Genomic DNA, 21,832 nt, shown 5'->3' on the forward strand with positions numbered 1-21,832 from the left:
TGGAGAAAGAAGTGGTACATGCTTAGACACCAGTTATTCAAGCACAGAATGGAAATAGGTGTTAAAACAAGATATATTTAAATATATGCATATATTAAATGGGTTACACTAAACACTCAGATATGTATTAGTTGAATTTACAGATACAGATAATGCTATTTTAATATGGAAATAACTCAAGGAAAATAAAAGGAATGATTACATATAATGTTGCAGTTTAATTTAACCTGTTCCAGTCCGTTGCTCTCTCACCGGGTTGTAGACAGCACCACTTCATGGTAGAGAGGAGTTCCTGCATCACACTGGATTACCACATAACCAAAGCATGCCATGCTTGTACCACATTACTACCTTGTTATACAGAACTGTCACCTCCTAAACCAGTGCGTAAATATTTTTTTTACCTCTGACTAGAGTTCAGATGAGACAGGGTGAAAAGGTATTTAGCCATTATGCTGCTCACTGCTTGATCCATCTACCTGTGTGATAGATAGAGATTAAGACAGTTGTTCTTTGCTTCTTTGCACTGCTTTTATTGAATTTGTTTTATTTTCTCGTTAAAACTGCCAGTACTTTTGTTAAACTTAATTTGAAATCATCCACCCCACCCACCCCCCTTTTTATTGCATACTTTATCTGTTAGATATCTTCATTTTTCTCTTCTTGAATATTTCTTCACAGTTTTAGTGAGTTTAATTATTCTATAAAATTTGTGTGCACTTTATTCAACTGCTTTTATTCATTGAATTGAATTCATGTAATTTTACTCTGCTATAATTAGTGTGTTATCTTTTACACATTTTTAATTCTTTTAACGTTTGCCTGTAAATCCCTTTAGAGACCTATGTGTATGATAAGACATATAAATACACATTGTATATCTTATTTAAAAATAGAGATAAATAAATAATAAGAAAAGATATTAAAAAAAAAAGATACATAAATAAACTTGTTTTCTCACTAAATATTCAGTTGCAATATGAGAAATATCAAATGAAAAGTAACCCATAAATTCCAGTGACAGAACTTGACCTTTTCTATGTTGTATGAGCAGCTGTGATGAAACGATTCCACACACTAGATGGAATTATTTGTGTATTGTAGCCTTATTATAGTTGTCTATTGTAACACCAAGCCCATATGAAATGCACTTAGACAAAATTGTGTAAGAAATATAGTCTTCAGTACCACAAACCAGAAGGCACAACATCACATTTAATATTTCTTTGACTGTCTAGTTCGGTTCTGCTACCAAGTCAGACATATGGAGCTTGCAATGGACAGTCGAGACGGCTGAGAAGATCATCAGTGCCCCCCTGCCCTCCCTCCAGGACCTGTACTCCTCCAGAGTGAGGAAAAAGGCAGGAAAAATACACATGGATCCCTTCTACCCCGGTCATCACCTCTTTGACATGCTACCCTCTGGCCTTCAGGTCTCTAAGCACCAGAACATCCCGGCACTGGAGCAGCTTCTTCCCTCAGGCCATATCCCTCATGAACAGTCAGTAAATCACTAAAGACTCCTGTTGCACTACCTCTGTGCATTACCATTACATGTGTAATGCTTCAATTTCATGTGCAATATTGCAGTTTAAAGGGTTTCCTAATTTATTACTTGGTTTAGGCAAATTTATGTCTCTTTTCACAGTACTTTTTTTATTTACGTAGTACTTTTATACTTTTCTTTTACATACATTTTATTTAGAATTTCTTACATCTAGATTTAAATATTTACTGTTGTGCACCACAGCTTCATTCACCAAATTCCTTGTGTGTGCGAGCTCACTTAGCAAAAAAAAGCTTTCTGATTCTGATGAACTGAACATTGAAGTCTCCTGGAAGCCATGCTGTGTCGTCATCGCGTCGCACGTCGGTTTGTTTACTGTGTGAACGTGGAGGGGGCGCTAGTGGCACAGATTTTTCAGATTGTAAACACGGTGCAGCTCGTCACCCTCCGGACGAGAAACACTTGCACAATGCAGTGGCGCCGCTAAAACGGACGCTGACAACCGTCCATACCGGAGAGGATCGAAAAAACACCTCGTGCCGTCTTTGTTTTCGCCATCGTCCGCGACGTTGGAACCCAGTTTGAAAACATGGAGCTGCTTCACCAGCGTCCTGACCAGCGGTGCTAATGCTAGCACAGATAGCCAGCCGCCTGCCTGACACAGACGAGCTGAGTATCGTTTTGATTCTCGAAACTTGTGCTATTGCGTGCATAGCTAACAGCGTCGACTCTGTTACCGATGTCCACGAGATAAAAAAAGAAGTCTGTAGCGAATATAAACGCCTCGTTGTCTCTTTAGCTTGTCCGTTAGCCGCTGCCGTGACTGCTGGTGGAATTGGCACCGTTAAGCTAGCCGGAGTGCTAACGTGTGTCTGTTGATATTGAATGGGGTGGAGTTTTTGTTAGTGTTTCCCGAAGGTATCATTTTCCAATCGAGGAAGACGGTGTCGGACAAGATGGTGTTCAGGAGTTGCTGGAAATCTCGACATAAAAACAGCTCCGGACTCGCTCCACGTCTGACCCCGACTGCACTGGCGGTTCTGTTCTGGTTATGTGTGACCCAGTTAGCTTGCGGCAGCGAAGCGGTGGGGGAGACCAAGAATGTGGTGCAGAAAGACGCAGAGTTTGATGTCACCTATAACGACACGGTGACCAGTGGAAACCAGACCATCTATGCTTTCAATCACACGGTCTCCAGGAATAAGGTACATTTGCCGGTAGATTTGTTTTTGTTTTTTGTTTTGTTTACTTGAAATGTTGATGTTTCCTTTTGTTCTTGTATTCCTTTTTAAACTTCCAGACGGAGGGAGTGCGGGTGACCGTGGATGTGTCGTCTCAGAATCTGGAGAGTACGATGCTGTTTGTGGTGCGACAGAAACAAGCCGTGCTGTCTTTTCAAGTCCCTCTTATTCTCCGAGGCCTGTGAGTACACCCACCTTTCCATCAGATCTAAACTGAAAGCATCGTTCTTGTTCCTTTTTTTTAAATCAAGGAAACCCATGTTTTGTCCCTGACTCTTTTGAACCCAGCCTTGTACCTTGTCGCTAATTCAGCTTTCCCCTATTCCCACAAAACCACTCCGAGAACACTTTATAAGCAATCCAACAATGTTTTGTTATATGTTACCGGAAGTGATCAGCACAATACTCAATGGCCTTCTCTTTATTAACTGCCTGTTGACCTCAATCCTCATAGATCTTTGTGGATAATATTCTAAAAGTTGTATTGCAGGACTGGAATAGCACCAAAATGCTCTGTTGCCTTCACAGTATAGTGTGTGTAGTTAAATAGGGCATATGCTGTATGTAAAGTATGTTTCACAGCTGCTGCTAGCTCAACCAGGAACACGTTGCTTTGTCAGTAGCATAGTGAAGATGCCAAACAAACACAGATGATTGATGTTCTCCTGAGTCGAATTGACCAGCAATGACACCTTCGAAGGCGTGACTTCAAGCTTGTGATGTAGCTTGTGATGACCTGCACTATTTCACAGAACAAAACAGAACGAAAGGGGAACACATTATCTGCAGATACAGATTTATGGCTTGATGTTTTTTTTTTTTAAATGCCTAAATTGACCACATTAATTAGCCTGTATGTCTAGCTGAGTTATTTTTATTACACCATAATGGATGTCGTTATAGCTTCTTTATGTACACGGTATGTACATAGAGAAGTAATCCAAGGTTCCTATTAGGGAGTGTCAGACTGTTTTTCAGTAGATAGTGAACAGTTATGACTTCAGGTCATGCGATGAAACTGTGTAAAAGCTGGCTGTGCTTGTTACCGATTTTTATGGTTGTGGTGGTGAGACATGCTTAGTTAGTCAGAATGATGAGGTTTAGTTAGAAAGAACTGTATTTCTATTCAGCAGTAGTAAGGTTTGTTGATTCAGTTTGTAGTGGGAAAACTACAAAATCCACTGCCTTTAATATTGTCTGGATTGTACCATGGCTGTCAGAGGACACACAGCTTTTGTTACCGGACTTAATCATGTAGGATTTAATAACACGTTAGGAGGCCGGTAGCCCCATATGTAATGTGATCTGTGTCTCCCTCACGATGAGATTGTCTCCGTAATTATGCAACACCAGAATCGCCTCTCAGTAGCATTGCTTATGCAGTCATGTGGCCAGGCATGTATTAGCAAATCACTAATGAACCTTGGACTTTCACTTCCCCCTCTGAGGTTTGTAGATCTACAGATCTTGGGAACCCATTTTCCTGTTATTACTTTGTTAAAATTTCCATACTAAGGCTACTTCTGTCTTTTGTAGCTTCTGTCACATGCTGTCTCTGAGAGAATATACTTCTATTTGAGCTGTACTGTGTGCATTCAGCTTGAGTAGGATAGGACTGAAGATGAGTTATCTTCATAAATCGCCAGACAAAAATCCCTGGCAACATACTGTCCCTCTATTGTACGAAGTGAAACTGTTTGTTTTGTTTTTCACATAGTCACCTCTTACCTAATTCAGAGCATCTACAGGATATACAAAGGGATCAATAAAGTTCTATCTATCCATCTATCTATCTATCTATCTATCCATCTATCCATCTATCCATCTATCTATCTATCTATCTATCCATCTATCCATCTATCCATCTATCTATCTATCTATCTATCTATCTATCTATGCTTTAAGATAAAAAAGAGCGCTCAATATATACTTAAATGTAATTTACTTCTAATAAATAGAAACTAGTGTTTACGTCATAACAAAGTTCAAATCTCCTGAATGCGAACCTCTTGTTTTCTCACTCGATCGTCCTCTGTATCTCTGCGTGTCTTTCTCTCCAGCTACCAGAGGAAGTACCCTTACAACCATGTGGGCCGGACACTGTGCCAACCTCCAACCCGGGCCGCCTCCGAGACGCAGTACTTTTTTGTTGACGTGTCAACCCTGGCCACCCAGGGTACCAACTACCAGCTCAGAGTCAGCCGTGTCGAGAGTTTCACGCTGCAGTGAGTAGCATCTGATATTAAACCACAAACATTTGCCATCTGACTGGTTCTTTATGTCAACAAACAAGTCACTTGCTGGTATGCCTGACATGTTTATCCTGGTTACAGGACAGACAAGAAGTTCACCTTCACTGCATCGCCGTCACAACCTCAGGTAATCAGCCTGATGCCAAGCCTTTATGTGCTTGTGACACCATGTGCTACTTTACAACAAGGATGTGGAGAGTCAGATGACAAGAAACATGAGAGAAGCTGAGGAAAGCACACAGAAAACAGGATGATATGAGTGGAGGGAATTTCTGGTTTTACACAAAATTTCAGCGTGCAGCAAGATTGTCTTTGTTTTTTTTCTCCCTGGTATGTTCTGCTTTTCTGCAGATGCAAATACACTTCTGTTTTCTTAATGTCCTCTGAAATCCCCCTTTAATAAGCCTTGTAATTCAACAAGTCAGTCGTGGTTGTCAGCCAAGAAAGGAAACATCAATGTGTTTGATGATGTGTGAATCTGTAAAATCACAGTTTATTGTGTTGTCAGCAACAGCAACACAGTCCTGAGGTTGACCAACTACGATGTGCATTCTGACCATCTTTCTTTTCCCTCTCTTGTCCTTTCTCTCAGTATTTCAAGTATGTCTTTCCAGACGGGGTGGATACTGTGATCGTCAAGGTCAACTCGGACATGAACTTCCCCTGCTCCGTCATGTCCATCCAGGACATCCTGGTACAGTTCTGCTTAACTCCCCTTAACTCCCTGTCCCCTCAAACCACACTGCTGTTGTCCTTAAGTGGCCCTTTGCCCCAGCATTGTGGTCAGCATGCAGTAGCATTTTTGGGCCACATGGGGGCGTCATAGAGGACACTGCAACAGATTCCTTGAAGTCAGACATTGTCAATTCAGTTTTGTTCTGGGAAGAGTCAGTTGACTCGTTTTACTTTTTTTTACTTTTTTTTTATTTATTAATTTTTTTTAAATACATCACTGTGTCCTTTTTTTCTATAGCCTTTAATCTGTTCTCCATCAGCTGTCCTCTCACATCAACTGGTTCAGGCCAATGGTCACCCTGAGTCTTTCCTCCTGTTAAAAGGAGTTTTCTCCCCCACTGTGGCCAAGTGCTTGCTCCATGGAAAATTAAGGAGTTTCTCTCTATAATGTTGAAAGGACTGCAGGGGTTTTTCTAGAAAAAAAATTGTATGAGGGAGCACACCGTGTCGAGGGAGCGAAGCGGAAAGTGGTGGATGGTGTGGAGGGGGGTAGGGGGGTAACTGCTGCTGACCCAAAACATGAAATGGCCTTGACATGTAACAAGCCCTGAGATGACGCCTGTTTTGATTTGATGCTATATATTTATGTATTTATATATATAAAATTGAATTAAGTTCTTGTTTCCATTTCATTTTTCTTTCTGTCTTCCTTTCTCTTCAGTGCCCTGTCTACGACCTTGACACCAATGTGGCCTTTATTGGGATGTACCAGACTATGACGAAAAAAGGTGCCATCACTGTGCAGGTATTTTCTCACACATAGCCACATACGTGGTGCTGAATGCATTAGAAACTGTTGTGACAGATCCTGGTATAGTGTTGACTACAGAGCCGTTACCACGCGGAGTCATATCTCCTCGTGTCTCTCCCTGTCATCCAGAGAAAAGATTTTCCAAGCAACAGTTTCTACGTGGTGGTCGTGGTAAAAACGGAGGACGAGGCGTGCGGCGGTCCGCTGCGTTTCTATCCTCTGCGACCCGATGAGCTGATTGATGCTGGAAACCGTACCAAAGTCCTCGATGTGGTGGTTTCTCCTGCCATCAACTGTAAGTCACATATGTACAAAGACGAGCGTTCAGACTGAGATGAATCCATTTGTAGTTATTGTATACATAAAGCTTGGGCTGAAGCAGACGGATAGAAATGCTGCTTAAAATGTTTTTACTGTTTGTCAACTGAATTAGCCATTGACGGGATAGAAACGTACCGTATGTGTCTACTTCAGCTGTAACCTGCAGGTGATGTTGCTGTGTTGTTGCATCATGCAGTGCAGTCGTGCCGTATTAGAGAGTGAACAGACTTATAGTAAATACATGTTTCTCCACAGCGGAAGTGTACGTGATGGGCATGCTGTTCTGTCTGGGCATCTTCCTCTCTTTCTACCTGCTCACCTTGCTGGTTGCCTGTGTGGAAAACAGGAGGTAAGAATATTAGCCAGGACTGGAGTTTCGTTAAACCCACTACGTACATGCAGCCTTGTCTTATCGCTGAGATATTTGCATTTATTTATTTGGAAGATCATTTGTTAGAAGTGATTAAAAAAATATGTCTACACCCCCAGCGCAGACAGTAGGGTCAGTCCCCGTCATTTCAGATGCTGCACCGTTTTAAATTTTGCTCCTTATTTGCTATTTGGGACCCAGAATTAAGTTCTTAAAATATCTTTAGCCGAATTTTAAGAATTTCATATGTTTACAGACATTTTGTATTTTGACGCTTTTTTCAGTATCTCCAGAAATATGACTCCACGTCACCATTTTGGCCTGTCAGAGTAGCAGACATACATCCATCCACATATATACTCTTACAAGGACTTTGTTGGGCCCCAATACTGCCCTCGTTTGAAACTTTTTTCAATTTTGAAGGACTTTTGACAAAATTAGAACGCAAGAAAATGACTGATACTGGGCCTCTGCTGGAGCCATTCAATCATTTGGATATTGAACCCTTAAGGTCCCGTGTGATTAAAGTCCATTTTAATTGTATTTTGTGACTGTTATAAACCTAGAGGTGTAAAATAAATGCTGTTAAGATATGATAAATTTTACTTCATCCTGTCCTCAAGTCTCCTCACAACTCGATAGCCTTCCAGCTTCACAAGCAAGAAATGGAGCCAGGTGCTGCATAACACGAACTCAAACTGTGATTGAGAGCTCCAGCTGTATATCTGATATTAAATTCTAAAAATTCAGCCCAATGAACACATGCAGATGAGAATGTATATTCTCTGAGTTCTGCCTGAACTGACACAGACTGACCCAATACTTTCTGTCTGTGTGGAGGATCTGGTTAAAACACTGTCTCCCAGCACTGGAGATCACGGTGTTCAAATGTATATCCTGTACAGTGTCGGTCCCACTTCAACGCAGCAGGATTCATCTTTAATCAAAAAATGTAGATTCATACGACTGCACTGCAAGAACGACACTCTACAGAATACAAATGACTTTCATTTGCATCTTCTCCTCTCTTATTTCTGCAGAATGAATAAAAAGAGAGAGGTGTTTCAGAATCCTGCTGACATGTCGCCTGCTGAGACAGGTAACCCAGCAACTAGCGATGATGGACTAGCCCATTAGGGGCTCTGTGGAGGGTGCACCGACCGCACCATTTCAGAAAATACACATCTATGAACAGCTTTGGTTGATTAAATGCCACAATCAACAAAATGTTATATTACACGTAATATTAAGCGTAGCAACCATTTTCCATGAAGCTGTTAATGTAGAGTTTAGCATTTGTGTGTGTACTGAATGTGTATCTTTCACTCTCTCCCTCATGCTAATGTGTGGTTCAGCCTCTCTACTGGGGAAGAACGGAGATGGTATAAATACAGTTACTCTCTTGTGCGATTACTGCCCTGTCTCACACTGTGTTGCTTGTCTGCAGGTGCTTCGCATGCATTAGCTTGCACACTTTAACTGTCTTGTATTATAAGCAACTTTCAAAGACAGGAAGATAAAGAAATGGGAGTGGCTGCGGTGTGAGTGGACTTTTCAGTGACAAGTGACAAGACTTTATGGCTTCAGAGTGATACAGATGTACACTCACCTAGGTGCTGGTTAGACACCACTGATGACAGTTTTGTTGGCCCAAGAAACACATAAGCACATAGTATGTCCATCAATAATAACAACATGATAGACCAACAAAAGCATGGAGATGATAACTGAGATAAATATGAGCAGTGCTGATGTGCTTCTGCAGCTTGAGACTGCCTCTAAGTGTGTCTCTGTGTCTGCTCACTGCAGTGTTTGCTGATATGATTTGATTTTGAACCGCAAGACGCTTGCAGTTTGGAAACAGTTCACTTTCACTGCAGTAGTCATTGCTCTGTGCAACAATCCCTGCTAATCTTTAGCCCCCAATTCTTCATTTTCATCCCACGTTTGTCAGTTAGTTGCTGTTAATGTTGATGCCTCCCTCACCTCTCTGTGTTTATAGACTAACCTGCAGTGGTCTTGTAGTTGTTAGTGCTAAGATACTAGCAAGTATTTGTTGTAGTGGTGCTGGTTTCTTTATGTGAAGTTTGTTATTATGAACTCATTTGGAATTTGTAAATGCATGTGTTGTTGTCATCACCACAGGCAAGACTCCAGCCTCTCCGTATGAATACGGCTCCTTTGGTGAGTCTGGGACAGTTCTGGTTTGATTACCGTCTTTATTTGAGTCGTGATGGAATTAACTAAGGAGTATTTTTCTTCTCCAGCTGACAACTGCAGCACGCTGAGTTCGGAGGCCATCACTGACAGCGCCACATCAACTGACAACAACTATGGCTACATGGGTATGAACCAACACGGACATCGTCTCAGGCTCACACTGCTGTTACTCTGCCGTTTGTCTTCACAGCCTGGCCTGCAGCTGGTTTCTGTGCTCGCGGCTCCCAGTGCCTCATTCGTTTTCTGTGTGTTTTTGTTCATTAGGACAGGAGCCTTTCAAACGCCGACCAATCCTCAATTACCTTCACTACACAGCCGTCCGCATTGGTGACACACTGCCGCACAATTGGCCAAATCAGTCCCCAGATTTACTGCAAACCAATCAGCACCCTGTTAATGACACATCAATGAAGCGAGAGGGAGGCCAGGGAGGGCCCAGATTTTAAACGTGATGATAATTAAAGGAACAGCAAAACAATACTATCGGTGCAAAGATCAGCAATCAACCTAATTTCCTATTTTGAAAATATGCAAATCAGTCGTAAAAGGTGTGACGCGTTTGAACACCTCTGCATCCTCTTGCAATTCTTCTAAATCTGGTCGTCCGTCTAACTGCTAACATCGTCCATCCAGTCGACTGAAAGTGTCTCTCCTCTCGTCACTGCCCCCAACAGAGCGATCGCTGGACAGCGTTGGACGAAGCAGGCAGGAGTCTTTGAGCTCTGTGGAGGAGGACGACTACGACACGCTGGACGACATCAACTCAGACAAAAACATTGTCCGCACCAAGGTAGGCCTCAGCTCTCCTGTTGTTACATTTTTGTCACAAAACCCCCAAATGTTTACCCTAAAAAAATCCCTGCTCAGGTGAATGTGCCGCATGTTTGGAGCTAGAGTGGGACTGGAGCGTTAATTTCTTCAGAAAATGTTCTTTTAAACTTGTCCCACAAGTTTCACTCGACAGACGTCACTTTGTCACCCAAATGTAGGAAAAGTTGTCTTCTCCCTCACAAACTCCAGAAGCCTCAGAACGACAGTGGGCCGTTTTCCACATTTCGACACCAGGAACACAAACATAACCCTCAGTGTTGGGGCGCTGACAGTGGTAGTGATGAGCGCTACGATTTAGGGCTGAATAGCCGGCGGTCAAGACAAATGTCAGTGAATTATCACTCTGGAAGAATGCTGCATGCACAGTCACCATGGTAACCCGGAGGATGTGGACATTTAGTAACTGACTACGACTTACACACATAAACACATTACACCCAATTTAACTTGAACCACTGCTTTAGTCCAGTTTTACTCACGAGTCATTCAACGGTTGGTGAGACGTTGTCAGGAAGAGACTCGCTGCTGAAACTCCCGTCCAGACAAGCCGATCATCTGCTTTGCAACAGTCGAACCGGGAAGCATCCAGACAGTCGTGTTGCTGGAGTGATGAGAGCACCTTGTTGTAGTACAAGTATAATATGGAAGAAAACGCTTTTTAAACCTTATTTTGAGGCAAAATCCCCAGATATTTTTAGCGTTTTTTTTTTTTTAAACCAGAATTGATTCAAGATTCTACACATGCAGTTTTAGTGTTTTGTTATGTTTTTATGATAAATGAAGTTGCAGCTGTAGCTCTCCCTCCGTTCATTTAAATATGGCCGCCGTCTTGTCAGCCTGAAATATCTGCCTGGGAGCGTTGGATAGAAGCCCAGTTGTGAAACTTGCCTATAAAGAATTTGGTTCTTGTTGCCTCCAAACACAGACATGATCATGTTTATATCACTAATCTACTGTAACACATGGACTGGCAGTCATTGGATAGACAGACAGACCCCTTCTTACGCACCACCAGACAGCTCCAAGGCTCGTTGTAAGGTTAACTGTGTCACTCCAGTCACGGACGTTTTCAACCATGAACTAATCGTAGGAATTTCTTCTTTCTGCCTCTTCATCTATCGACAGACAGCACAGGTTTAAAACGCACACAGCTGCCTGACTGTAGGAATCCTGACAGATTTATTATGTTTTGTAAAAACTGCTTTAATTTTAATTTTCTATTGACAGTATAGAAGAAAAGTAAAAGAAGGAAAAACCTCAAAGACAGTTACAGCAGCTTAACAGAGAGTTCTTTCTAACAGGAGCAGCTTTCCCAACGTGATATTATAACCATTGATTGCATTAATAACGTGTAAGGATGTCGTGGTACCACTGCTTTTGATGCCTATTTTTAAATAGTGACTATCAGGAATAATGTTGTCTTTTTATTCCAGAAATTTCTGTGTGTGTCTGACCTGGCGCGCAAAGACAAGAGGATCCTCAGCAAGAAATACCAAATCTACTTCTGGTGAGGACACTGGTCAGATCAGGAGTGACACTTAACCAGCATAGACTGAGGCTATCTGCACATTCAGGAACAAACATTCGCATTTCAGTCCAGGTTTATCCACCGTTAATCAGCCAGCACAGTTAATGACGTTTTGGCACGACGACAGTGTCCACATGAAATACAAAAAGTCTTGGCTGTGAATTCTGTGCTGAAGTCGTCTGAACGTCTGAATGTGGTCTCTTCAGGAACATCGCTACCATCGCTGTGTTCTACGCCCTGCCAGTCATCCAGCTGGTCATCACCTATCAGACGGTACGCTGACCACAAACACTCCAACAACACGATGACGCTAAACTTATGTTTAAAGACGCGTTAATATGTCTTTGTCTCTGTTCCTCAGGTTGTCAACGTTACAGGAAACCAGGACATCTGCTACTACAACTTCCTGTGTGCTCACCCCCTTGGTGCTCTAAGGTGCGTAGTCAGCGCACGTTTTAATGCATGTCAGCTGCATGTGCCATTACAGCAACAGCAGACGTATTAGATGACCCAGCTGTGTGTGAACGTCTGTCCTGCCTGTCCCACGCAGTGCATTCAACAACATCCTCAGTAATCTCGGTTACGTGATGCTGGGACTCCTCTTCCTCCTCATCGTCCTCAAGAGAGACGTCGTCCACAACCGAGCTCTGCTCCGCAACGACCTCAACGCGCTGGTAAGCCACATGCACACCCACAAAAGTACAAGACAGTAAGCTCACATCACCCAGTAAATATGTCGTTTTCAAGAAATGTATCGCCAGACAGAATGTTTTTTAATGACTCAAACCATGAAGTTGTTATTGTTGTTTACAGTAAAGTCATAGTTAGCCCTGAGGAGGAAGGTCTTCGTCTGTGTTGCATGCAGTGCCTGGACTTTTTAAAAACGTTATCAGTCAGTTATCAGGCCGATCACGTCCCTGTCTGCCTGTCACCCCTCGTTCTCCTCCAGGAATGCGGTATCCCAAAGCACTTTGGTCTGTTCTATGCCATGGGGACTGCTCTGATGATGGAGGGCTTGCTCAGTGCCTGTTACCACGTCTGTCCCAACTACACCAACTTCCAGTTTGGTAAGGCCCCTACTGACACTCCACATGGCCCGAGCTGGACTATACAGTGTGAAATGTACCCGTTACACAGATGGTGGGTGAGAAGGTGTGTGAATGAGAAACAGTGCTTTGGAGCCTGAGGTTAAAAAGGCGTTTTATATATATTTATGTGTGTGTGTGGGCCCTTTACCGTTTAATTCCCAGCTTTGTTTAACGCATTTAAAAATAGTTAAAGCCAGAAATATGCAATACATATAAAGACAATAACAGCTTTGTAGTTATTCTTGTTGTTGTTGACACTGAAGGGGAGGTGTGTACGTGTTGTAACGTTGTTTTCCTCGCTTGCAGACACCTCCTTCATGTACATGATTGCTGGTCTGTGTATGCTGAAGCTGTATCAGAAGAGACACCCAGACATCAACGCAAGCGCTTACACCGCCTATGCCTGCCTGGCCGCCGTCATCTTCTTCTCTGTGCTGGGAGTGGTGCGTACACAGGAACAACACAACCAAACACGCCTGGTTCAGGTCGAACATTTCAAACAACGCTCCGGACACGTGGCTTCCTCTGCTGTCTGTCATTGTTCTGGTTTCATGCTCGTCTCGGCTGTGTCCTTTTCGAATAAAAAAACCACTTTCTAATGATCACACGTTTTCTGTTTTTCAGGTGTTTGGGAAAGGAAACATGGCCTTCTGGATCATTTTCTCAGTGATCCACATTCTGGCCACGCTGTTCCTCAGCACACAGCTCTACTACATGGGTCGATGGAGGCTCGGTAAGAAGACAGCAGGAGACAACGAGAAAATTAGTTGTAATCGACTGCACTCGTAGTTTCCTGTTCAACATTTTTCCTTTTTTGTATTCAGCAAAGTGCTAATATTTGTTTTGGCCATTTATTATGATCATTTCTTTTTGTGTTACGGCAGCTCTCTTCAACTGTTGGTAGGATTGTGTGGTGAAACACTACAAACTGGAGGAAAATATCCCCGTTTAAATGTGTAATATTTGTAATATTTGGTCCTAAAAATACATATATTTTTAATTTCAGTATGTGATATGACGTGTTGCTATGGATTTGACATCAGCGGGGCCTTTTGTTTCCTTTTGGTGTTTCAGCGCCACATATTTGCATTCAGTGTTTTTGTTTGTAATCATCTCCGTCACTTCTGTACATTTCTGTGTCAGACTCCGGGACCTTGCGCAGGATGTTGTACATCATCTACACGGACTGCGTCAGACAGTGCAGTGGACCCATGTACATTGTGAGTAACCACAAAATTCATTATCATCATGATGAACAGCTTGCAGGGTCTAAAGTAACATCATCTCCTCCTGGTGTTTGATGTTGGTAATATGTTGTGTTATTTATGAGGTCATTCCATTTTAATCTGAAACAAAATTCCCTCCTCAACCCTCAGAATAGCAACTTTCAGTAACTTTAGCGTAGGTACAAGAGGCAGCAACAGGAGAGTTAAAGGATGAAAAACACATCTGATCCAAACCGAATCAGTTTGACATGCTCCTCAGGTGTCACAATTTAAAACCAAGATATCATTTTTATTCTGTAACCAACTTTGAGAACCAGTATCACGATATTCTTGTTTTCTGTGGAACGACTCTTGAGCAAATGCGTGTGCTTCCAACTTGTGTGATTGCTTAGACGAGTACATAAAACATGTGAACGGTGATGTTGTTTGTCTGTTTCTCAACTGTGAGCTTCATTCAAGTGTGAAAATCACAAATCATGGTTAGAAGATGATCCTGATTGTATAACGTGTCCTCACCTGTCCCACACTGTGATGTGATCAGTAAAAGTTTACCCAGAATGCAGTTCAGCAAACAGATAATACATGTGCATAGTGCGGCTGTGGCTCAGGTGGTAGAGCGGTTGTCCTCCGATCACAAGATTGGTGGTTCGATCCCCGGCCCCTCCACAGTCGAAGTGTCCTTGGGCAAGACTGCCCCTTGCGTGGCAGCTCTGTCACCGTTGGTGTGTGAATGTGTGTGTGAATGGGTGAATGAGAAACACATTGTAAAGCGCTTTGGATAAAAGCGTGATATAAGTGCAGACCATTTACCATTTGAAACTCTGGTACTGATCATGATACTGATCCTCAAAGTTGGTTATCGAACAAAATCTTCTGTACTGACGAAAAGAATAACATGACTTAAAAAGCATAAATGTAGACCCTCTCTAAGTACTACGCGGACCTGTCATTTAGAAAATATTCATAGTGTGAAGGTCAAACTTTACAAGGCTTCATCAAATATACTAAAGTTATTGTACAAAAACACTGAGATGATTCTGAGTTGGTCAGGTGGAGGCTGATGAAATGACCCTTTATGCTTCTAACTTAGTTGTTAATACCTCATCTGTAGCTGTTACGTTAAACACGTTCAGAGTATCTGCTTGTAAATCACTGGATGGTTCCTGTGTGTCTGATAGGATCGGATGGTTCTGCTCGTCATGGGGAACATAGTCAACTGGTCTCTGTAAGTACACAGCGTTTAATACAGATTTGCAGAATGGAGAGGCGACAGATGACGTATTTACCTTCCTGTGTGTCTGTGCAGCGCTGCCTACGGCCTCATCGAGAGGCCCAATGACTTTGCCTCCTACCTGCTGGCCATCGCCATCTGCAACCTGCTGCTCTACTTTGCCTTTTACATCATCATGAAGGTGTGTGTGTGTGTGTGTGTGTGTGTGTGTGTGTGTGTGTGTGTGTGTGTGTNGTGTGTGTGTGTGTGTGTGTGTGTGTGTGTGTGTGTGTGTGTGTGTGTGTGTTTTCAGCAGTTAGTTGTAGAAATGTCTGGCACATTTTAGGTAAACTGTCTTCTGTGTGTGTTTAGCTGCGGAGTGGTGAGAGGATCAAGTGTCTGCCGTTGGTGTGTATTCTCTTCACGGCTGTCATCTGGGGCTTCGCTCTGTACTTCTTCTTCCAGGGTCTCAGCACCTGGCAGGTACACAGGAGTACATATGTACATATTATTACTACGACTATTGTACTTCTATGTACTGAATCTACGTGTTTCTGTCTCCTGACACAGAAAACTCCAGCAGAGTCTCGTGAACACAACAGGGACTGCATCCTCTTGTCGTTCTTCGACGACCACGACATCTGGCACTTCCTCTCCTCCATCGCCATGTTCGGATCCTTCCTGGTACGCACATTTAAACTGTTTAAACTGAAAACTGTTTTGCTTCACCTTCATAAGATAATTGAAGGTGCTGAGATGACATTCAGAACCACTGAAGCATCTCAGAACACAACAAACAGCTGCACCTGGGTTCACGTTCGTTTGCACACATGACGAGCAAACTAAATGCACTTCTTCTACCAAAACGTCTTCCAGTCCAGCAGTATTTTACCTCAGTCAGTGTTTATATTCCTCATAGCTCTCCAGTATAACAACCTGTTCCTGTTGCCTGAAGTAGGCAGCAGGCAGTCGGTTCATTTTGTGCGGAACAACACTCACATGATGCATTCAAAGTCCGTTTTTGGGGAGAAAAAACAGAACCTGGTGAAAAAAACCTGAGTTAACAAAGAAAGATGATAGTCACTGTTGTGATGCCCAGAATCTCTGGTGGGGTTTTAGGTTAAGGACACCCCTCAGAGTCGAGTCGAGTCGAGTCGAGTCTCTCACACTGAGCTGATCATAAATTAGGTGAACAGTAAATCTAAAACTTTGTAGTTTAACTCTTTGAACACCAGCTGAACACTGGACTGGGAGGACCAACGCTTCAATGGGAGGGACTCACAACGCTAACATTCACATTCAACCTGATTGGCTGAGAAAACCGAACAAAGAAGCTCAAATGATGAGACACACAGAAGGACTGTGGCTTCATCGTCTACTGAGGACACGTTACTCTACGACGTCTTTACATTGCTCACAGCTGCTCAATGCTGTAATAATATTGAGAACCTTTAATGTGAAAACCAGCTGTTAACAGCAGTTAAAGCTCGACAGGGCCACTATCTGTGACAGTTTAAATATAAAACTTAAGTCTACTGTTGAAATGGGAATCTGCAGGTCAGAAGCTGAGCGCACTAACCCCTCCGCTGGTCTGTTCCTCCCCAGGTCCTCCTCACCATGGACGACGACCTCGACACCGTCCAGAGAGACAAGATCTTCGTCTTCTAGTCAGTCAAACCTTCTGCGAGGAGGTCAGCTCCTCCTTTCCGCCTTATCGCCCTTCTCTTCGTCCGCATCTCCTCCATGTTTTCAGAAAGCACAGCCAGTAGCCTGTTTCTCGGACTGTCCATGAGCGCATGTCTGCCTCGCACAGCCAATCGGCCAGTCAGGGATGGCGGTAGCCCCTCCCTCCACCGGTACGGACACTCATGTGCCAATCCAGAGCTGGATCGGTGACGCTCAAGTGTTTTGTCCTTTCGCTGCCATCATCGATGTAACCGTTGTAATCGATGTTTACTCACTGCTGACGATGAAGATAACGATGTGCACACTTGCTAAAAGAAAAACTGTCCAAATTAACTTATTTTATATTGTCTGCGTTACGTTTGACCCACGAGTCAACAATGTATTTTGGAATTCCTGTTTGTATGCTGTTTATATGCTGTGTGTGTGTGTGTGTGGATGTGTGTGTGTGTGTTTGTACAGAGGTGTGTGTCTGTTTACAAATATAATTGTGAGAACATGAATCCTGTCCAGTCTGTCAGTGGCCTTCAATGTCCTAATCATGTTAGTCACATACTGTGCTCTGATTGGTCAGATCCTCGACCTAGCTGTCCTTCTCATCGGAGAATATTGATGATGATGATTGTATTTACTGCTTGACTGCCCTCAAGTGTGACTGCGAAGGTATTTTTTGCACTGTACTGTATAAAAAAAAAAGGTTTTTGATGTCAAACATTGCAACGAGCAGTTACCGAATAAAGGTCTTTTCAGAAACGTGGTCTTTTTTTCATTGTTCTACGCACATGAAAATACACAAAATATTAGATTTATTAAAATACTTCATATAAAAATACAGTATTATTTACACAAATATGTGCACAGAGTTGTCTCCGTGTTAAAGTTCACACTAGTCAGCGGCTCACCGTTAATGCTAAACACTGAGTGAAGGAGTGTGGAGCAGAAAAACAGCACTAAACAGGTGTCTTGGCTTCACCTTGACATTGATTCTAACATCGATTTCTGTCTCTGCTAACATAAAGACGTAAGAAACTGTTAAAAGTTCACAATAGCTAATGACAAAACCAGACACACGCGGAGCTATAAAACCCAACATTTTGGACAGACTTGGTGAAGTTTAGGAAGGTTTTAGCAAAAGAGAAGTGATGTAAATTAAGACACTTCTCTGTGATTGTCCTACACGTACTTGGAAAATACAGACTCCCATCTGACACAGGAAACAGTCTGGCACGGAGCTATAATCTGTGACCTGGAGGCTGTTTAAAAGTCACCTGTACCTTACAGCCACTGAATGATGACAGCTCTCACCCCTGTGTGACCTGTGGATATCGAACAACCATATCCTCTGCAGACATCTCTTCCTCGTGGCAATCCCTGAAAACCTTTGCTCTGAAAGTCATAAAAAGGAATGTAAACGTCACAATGCTGACTGTCGCGGTCGTCAGCGCTCCAAAGTCCTCGCTGACGGTCGCGGTACGCCGGGACTGAACTGTGCATCACGTCCTCAGTAATGATAGACTCTGATCTGGTTGTTATCGTCCAGGCCCAGCTGGAGCAGGCCGTTCTTGGAGGAGGGAGCCCGGTAGCGAGTGAACAGAGGTCTGGAAGGACGGGTTAAGGACAACGGCAGGCACTGTGTCCTCACAGCTAACGGTGGGCTTCAGACAGCAGAGGGCGAAGATGTAAAGCAGTACAAGATGCACAGGGGACAACAGGCAGTAGACACATGATTAAATGTGAGAAAGAAAACAGAAACAAAGGAACTGAAAGAATGTTTATGTATTGATACTGTATTGACCAATTTGTCAGCACATTAACTAGCAGAGTCCCTATCAGGCCCAATGAGATGCTGTAAAACCGAGACCCTGAACTGTGAGTGTTTCATGTAGACTCAACGCAACACTAATATTTGCACGTGTTCGTGTGTGTAGATGAGCAATGGAAGGATACATGCTGGTGTCTTTCTTGCGCATCTCCAGCCACCTCTTGTTGCCGTCGATCAGCCCCTGCAGCCTCTGGCCATCCACCTCTACGGACTTGTGCACGGACCGCAGACTACGGCCGTGTTCACTTAGACACAATCAGAAACCAGAACATCAGAAACAGCAAATGCATGTATGGAATCCACCAAGATAGCAGGACTACAGCTGTATTGTACCTAACAGGAGAGTATGAGGAGTAAGCTGAGGTGGTCCTCGGGGGGTGGGAGACCACTGGGTCAATAGGCGCACCTGGAGGACACAACAGCAGTTCAGAACCAACAACAGAAGGTTTTAGCATTTAGCAAGTCCCAGTACTGGTGTTTAACTGATTTATTAGCGTACCAGGGAATATCTGACTCCATCGGCTGTTCATGAAGTCGTCCGGGGCCCTCAGCCCACTGCTGATGGGGGTGCTGTAGAGAGGGGAGGCTGCAGAGCTGCCTGGAGGCGCCCAGTTCCAGGGTGGCTCCGAGAGTCTCCCTGTGGGAGGTGGGACTAAGGACCTGGGATCCAGGCTGTGCATCTGGGGCATGACGGGTGGGGAGGTGGAGGAGCTGGGAGCTGGGGCGGCGTGAGGCTGAGAAAGAGGTAGAGGGAACGCTGCAAAAGGTGTGGTGGTCTGCCTCTGAGCCAGCGAACCCAGTGCACCCAGGACGGAGTTGAGCTGGCCTGAGATCTGCTGCAGGGACTCAGCCAGCTCCTGGACTTTGGCCGGGACAGTGGGATGAGCTCCTGATGACAGAGGGAGGAGGAGGAGGAGGAGAGAAACGTATGGAGGGGAGATAAGAAGAGAGTACATTACAGACGGGGGGCTCAGAGGGAGACATTAAACAGAGATAAGGCGAGAGGTGAGCGAGGACGGGGGGCGTTCACGTGCTCTAGAAACAAGTGGGTTTGAGTTGCTGCAGTTTTGCTCACTGATAAACACAGACGGCCGTTGGCTGCGGCAAAGAGTTCATAGAGGTAATTAGTTAAAGTACGGTGAAACCCTGAGCACATGATTACCAAAAACCACAACAGTATGACCTACGTGTTCGAGGTACAGGAAATGTTCACACATTTTAGCCATTTTATGCCGTTCTATGAATATTTTTTGACATTATTAAGGCTGTGTCAGACTAATCAACATATTTGAGCAACGTTGAAAACACGTGGATCCATAGACTAAATGTAGATACTTTTAAAATAGGCCAGGCGATGGTGGTGGTGGTGGTGGTGGTGGTGGTGGGCAGGTTCCACACTTTGACACGTCGAGAAGCCCTATTTACTTACTATTTATTCAAATCAAAACCTAAAACCCATCTGTTCAGACTTTCATATTGTCTGTAACTGCTCCACATTGTCCCTTGCCCGATATTATTGTATGTTGTTTTTATCCTTTTATCATGCCTGTATTTTATTTGTTTTTTAATTTTTCTGCAGTGTCCTTGGGTGTCCAGAAAAGCACTTTTAAATAAAATGTATTATTATTATTATTATTATTGTTATTATTATTATTATTATTTTAGGGTATATGTAACACCAACAATCTGAATGAATGAAATCAGAGTACATACACACAGTTACTGACTAAAAACAAAATGGGCTGTTTTCTAAATCTACTTTAAGTTACTTTAACCTCGGTCAGCGTCTCTTTTTGCCTGGCGGAGCAGCAGCATGTGTTACCTGTCACATCTGGAGGATCCACGGCGCTGCTCAGGTCTGACTCCGTCACATCAAAGGTTACCTTCCTCTCCCCTGCTAGCCGAGACAAATCCTCAAACAGGGCCTGAACAAAGGAAGCAGCAGGTCAGACTGCCGTTAATGACGTTCTCATGAGAACCGCTTCGAGACAGTGACAAGAAACAAAAAGCATTTTCTACATCTCATAGCAGGTCATGCTGCCAGGACACATAGTTCTCTCTTCAGTATCAAAGTGATCCAGGTCAGCAGCTCAGTTCTTAGATAATCTCATATTACTAGCAGATGTTTCTAGAGGAAGAATGATCCTCAGAGCAACAGCAAAGTGCAGTGAGAGAGGCAGAAAGAAACCACAGAAGGAGATGTTCATGGTTATTTTTGTAGCTGTTCATAGATTTGGTGCATGTATTGCATTTAACCCTCTACATGGACAATAAGTGAAGTATGACCAGGAACTGAGCGTATAACAGAGAACGAGTCCCGTCCAGTGTTTCTTCCTGACCTCTTCGGCCATGGAGCTCTCCAGCTGCTGAAGCTGCTCCTCTTTCCTGCGCAGGAGAGTGTTTCCTCTCTGAACCGTCCGCTGCAGCTCCGACACATTTCTGGCTTCCTGACAGAACGCGAGACAGAAACCAGCAGTTAAACACTTTAAATCAAACCTGCATCGCCAGTCTTCAGCCTTATTAACCCTGTGAACCGCAAAACCTGCCAGTGGGTTTGAAAGGCACATTGTCTTCACTGAAACTGCCCAAATGACCAAAAACTGTGAAAACGGAAAGAAATTTGAACTTTCAGACAGAGCTTTGACTACTTCTGTTGCCAAAGTAAACCAAATCTAAGCTTAAAATTGTGACATTTCATCAAAATCCATTTATTCTAAATAACTCTCTCACTTTTTTTTGTTTTGAACAACAAACTGTTTACACTGATCAGATTTTGTAAAAAAGAAAATAATTCTGCATTTCTCATCGCAACCGTGAAGGCATCAGTGAGTCAGCTGCAACCAGCAGACGTGGATGAACTGGACTGAGCTGCAGGATGTGTTTACTCAGAGCAGATGGGACAGAAGTGTGGAAACTAGTCAATAGTGTGAGCAGTAAAACATCACATGTAGAGTCCAGAACTGGTAACACCTGTGGGCACTTGGAAAATGCTCTGCATGTTGATGGCAGGGTTTTGAAGTGGTTGTAATATGAACAATTAAGGAAAT

At 43.3% G+C, this 21,832-nt stretch overlaps 2 protein-coding genes across 2 annotated transcripts in view; one reads left to right on the top strand and one right to left on the bottom strand.

Annotated features, from left to right (window-relative positions):
• The first annotated feature begins 1,916 nt into the window (after window positions 1–1,916).
• On the top strand, window positions 1,917–17,716 carry sidt2 (SID1 transmembrane family, member 2). The gene is made up of 26 exons (XM_008298682.1): window positions 1,917–2,712; window positions 2,808–2,929; window positions 4,809–4,973; window positions 5,082–5,127; window positions 5,593–5,694; window positions 6,397–6,480; window positions 6,616–6,781; window positions 7,063–7,156; window positions 8,218–8,276; window positions 8,533–8,559; window positions 9,323–9,361; window positions 9,445–9,522; window positions 10,072–10,187; window positions 11,662–11,735; window positions 11,963–12,029; window positions 12,118–12,191; window positions 12,307–12,430; window positions 12,706–12,823; window positions 13,151–13,287; window positions 13,469–13,577; window positions 13,988–14,064; window positions 15,249–15,295; window positions 15,377–15,482; window positions 15,653–15,763; window positions 15,851–15,964; window positions 16,886–17,716. Exons 1-26 carry the CDS (start codon window positions 2,464–2,466, stop codon window positions 16,946–16,948), a joined length of 2,568 nt encoding a protein of 855 aa, XP_008296904.1. The 5' UTR covers window positions 1,917–2,463; the 3' UTR covers window positions 16,949–17,716.
• A 36-nt stretch (window positions 17,717–17,752) lies between these two features.
• cep164 (centrosomal protein 164) overlaps window positions 17,753–21,832 on the bottom strand; it is a 20,419-nt gene continuing 16,339 nt past the window's right edge. The window contains exons 22-27 of the mRNA XM_008298680.1: window positions 21,125–21,232; window positions 20,608–20,710; window positions 19,285–19,674; window positions 19,119–19,191; window positions 18,911–19,030; window positions 17,753–18,561 (exon numbers count right to left, since the gene is read on the bottom strand). Coding sequence (XP_008296902.1) covers window positions 18,465–18,561; window positions 18,911–19,030; window positions 19,119–19,191; window positions 19,285–19,674; window positions 20,608–20,710; window positions 21,125–21,232 — 891 coding nt within the window. The 3' untranslated portion in view covers window positions 17,753–18,464. The remainder of the gene's footprint in view (window positions 18,562–18,910; window positions 19,031–19,118; window positions 19,192–19,284; window positions 19,675–20,607; window positions 20,711–21,124; window positions 21,233–21,832) is intronic.

Source organism: Stegastes partitus, unplaced genomic scaffold (assembly GCF_000690725.1).
Source record: "Stegastes partitus isolate 25-593 unplaced genomic scaffold, Stegastes_partitus-1.0.2 Scaffold1338, whole genome shotgun sequence".
Taxonomy (NCBI): Eukaryota; Metazoa; Chordata; class Actinopteri; family Pomacentridae; genus Stegastes; species Stegastes partitus.

Bases quoted from the DNA above. Each gene is read 5' to 3' on its own strand.
- sidt2 (XM_008298682.1), top strand. From the start codon at position 2,464: ATGGTGTTCAGGAGTTGCTGGAAATCTCGACATAAAAACAGCTCCGGA. The intron at 8,277-8,532 runs GTAACCCAGCAA...TGTGTGGTTCAG, and splicing joins CATGTCGCCTGCTGAGACAG to CCTCTCTACTGGGGAAGAAC. The intron at 15,764-15,850 runs GTACACAGGAGT...CTCCTGACACAG, and splicing joins AGGGTCTCAGCACCTGGCAG to AAAACTCCAGCAGAGTCTCG.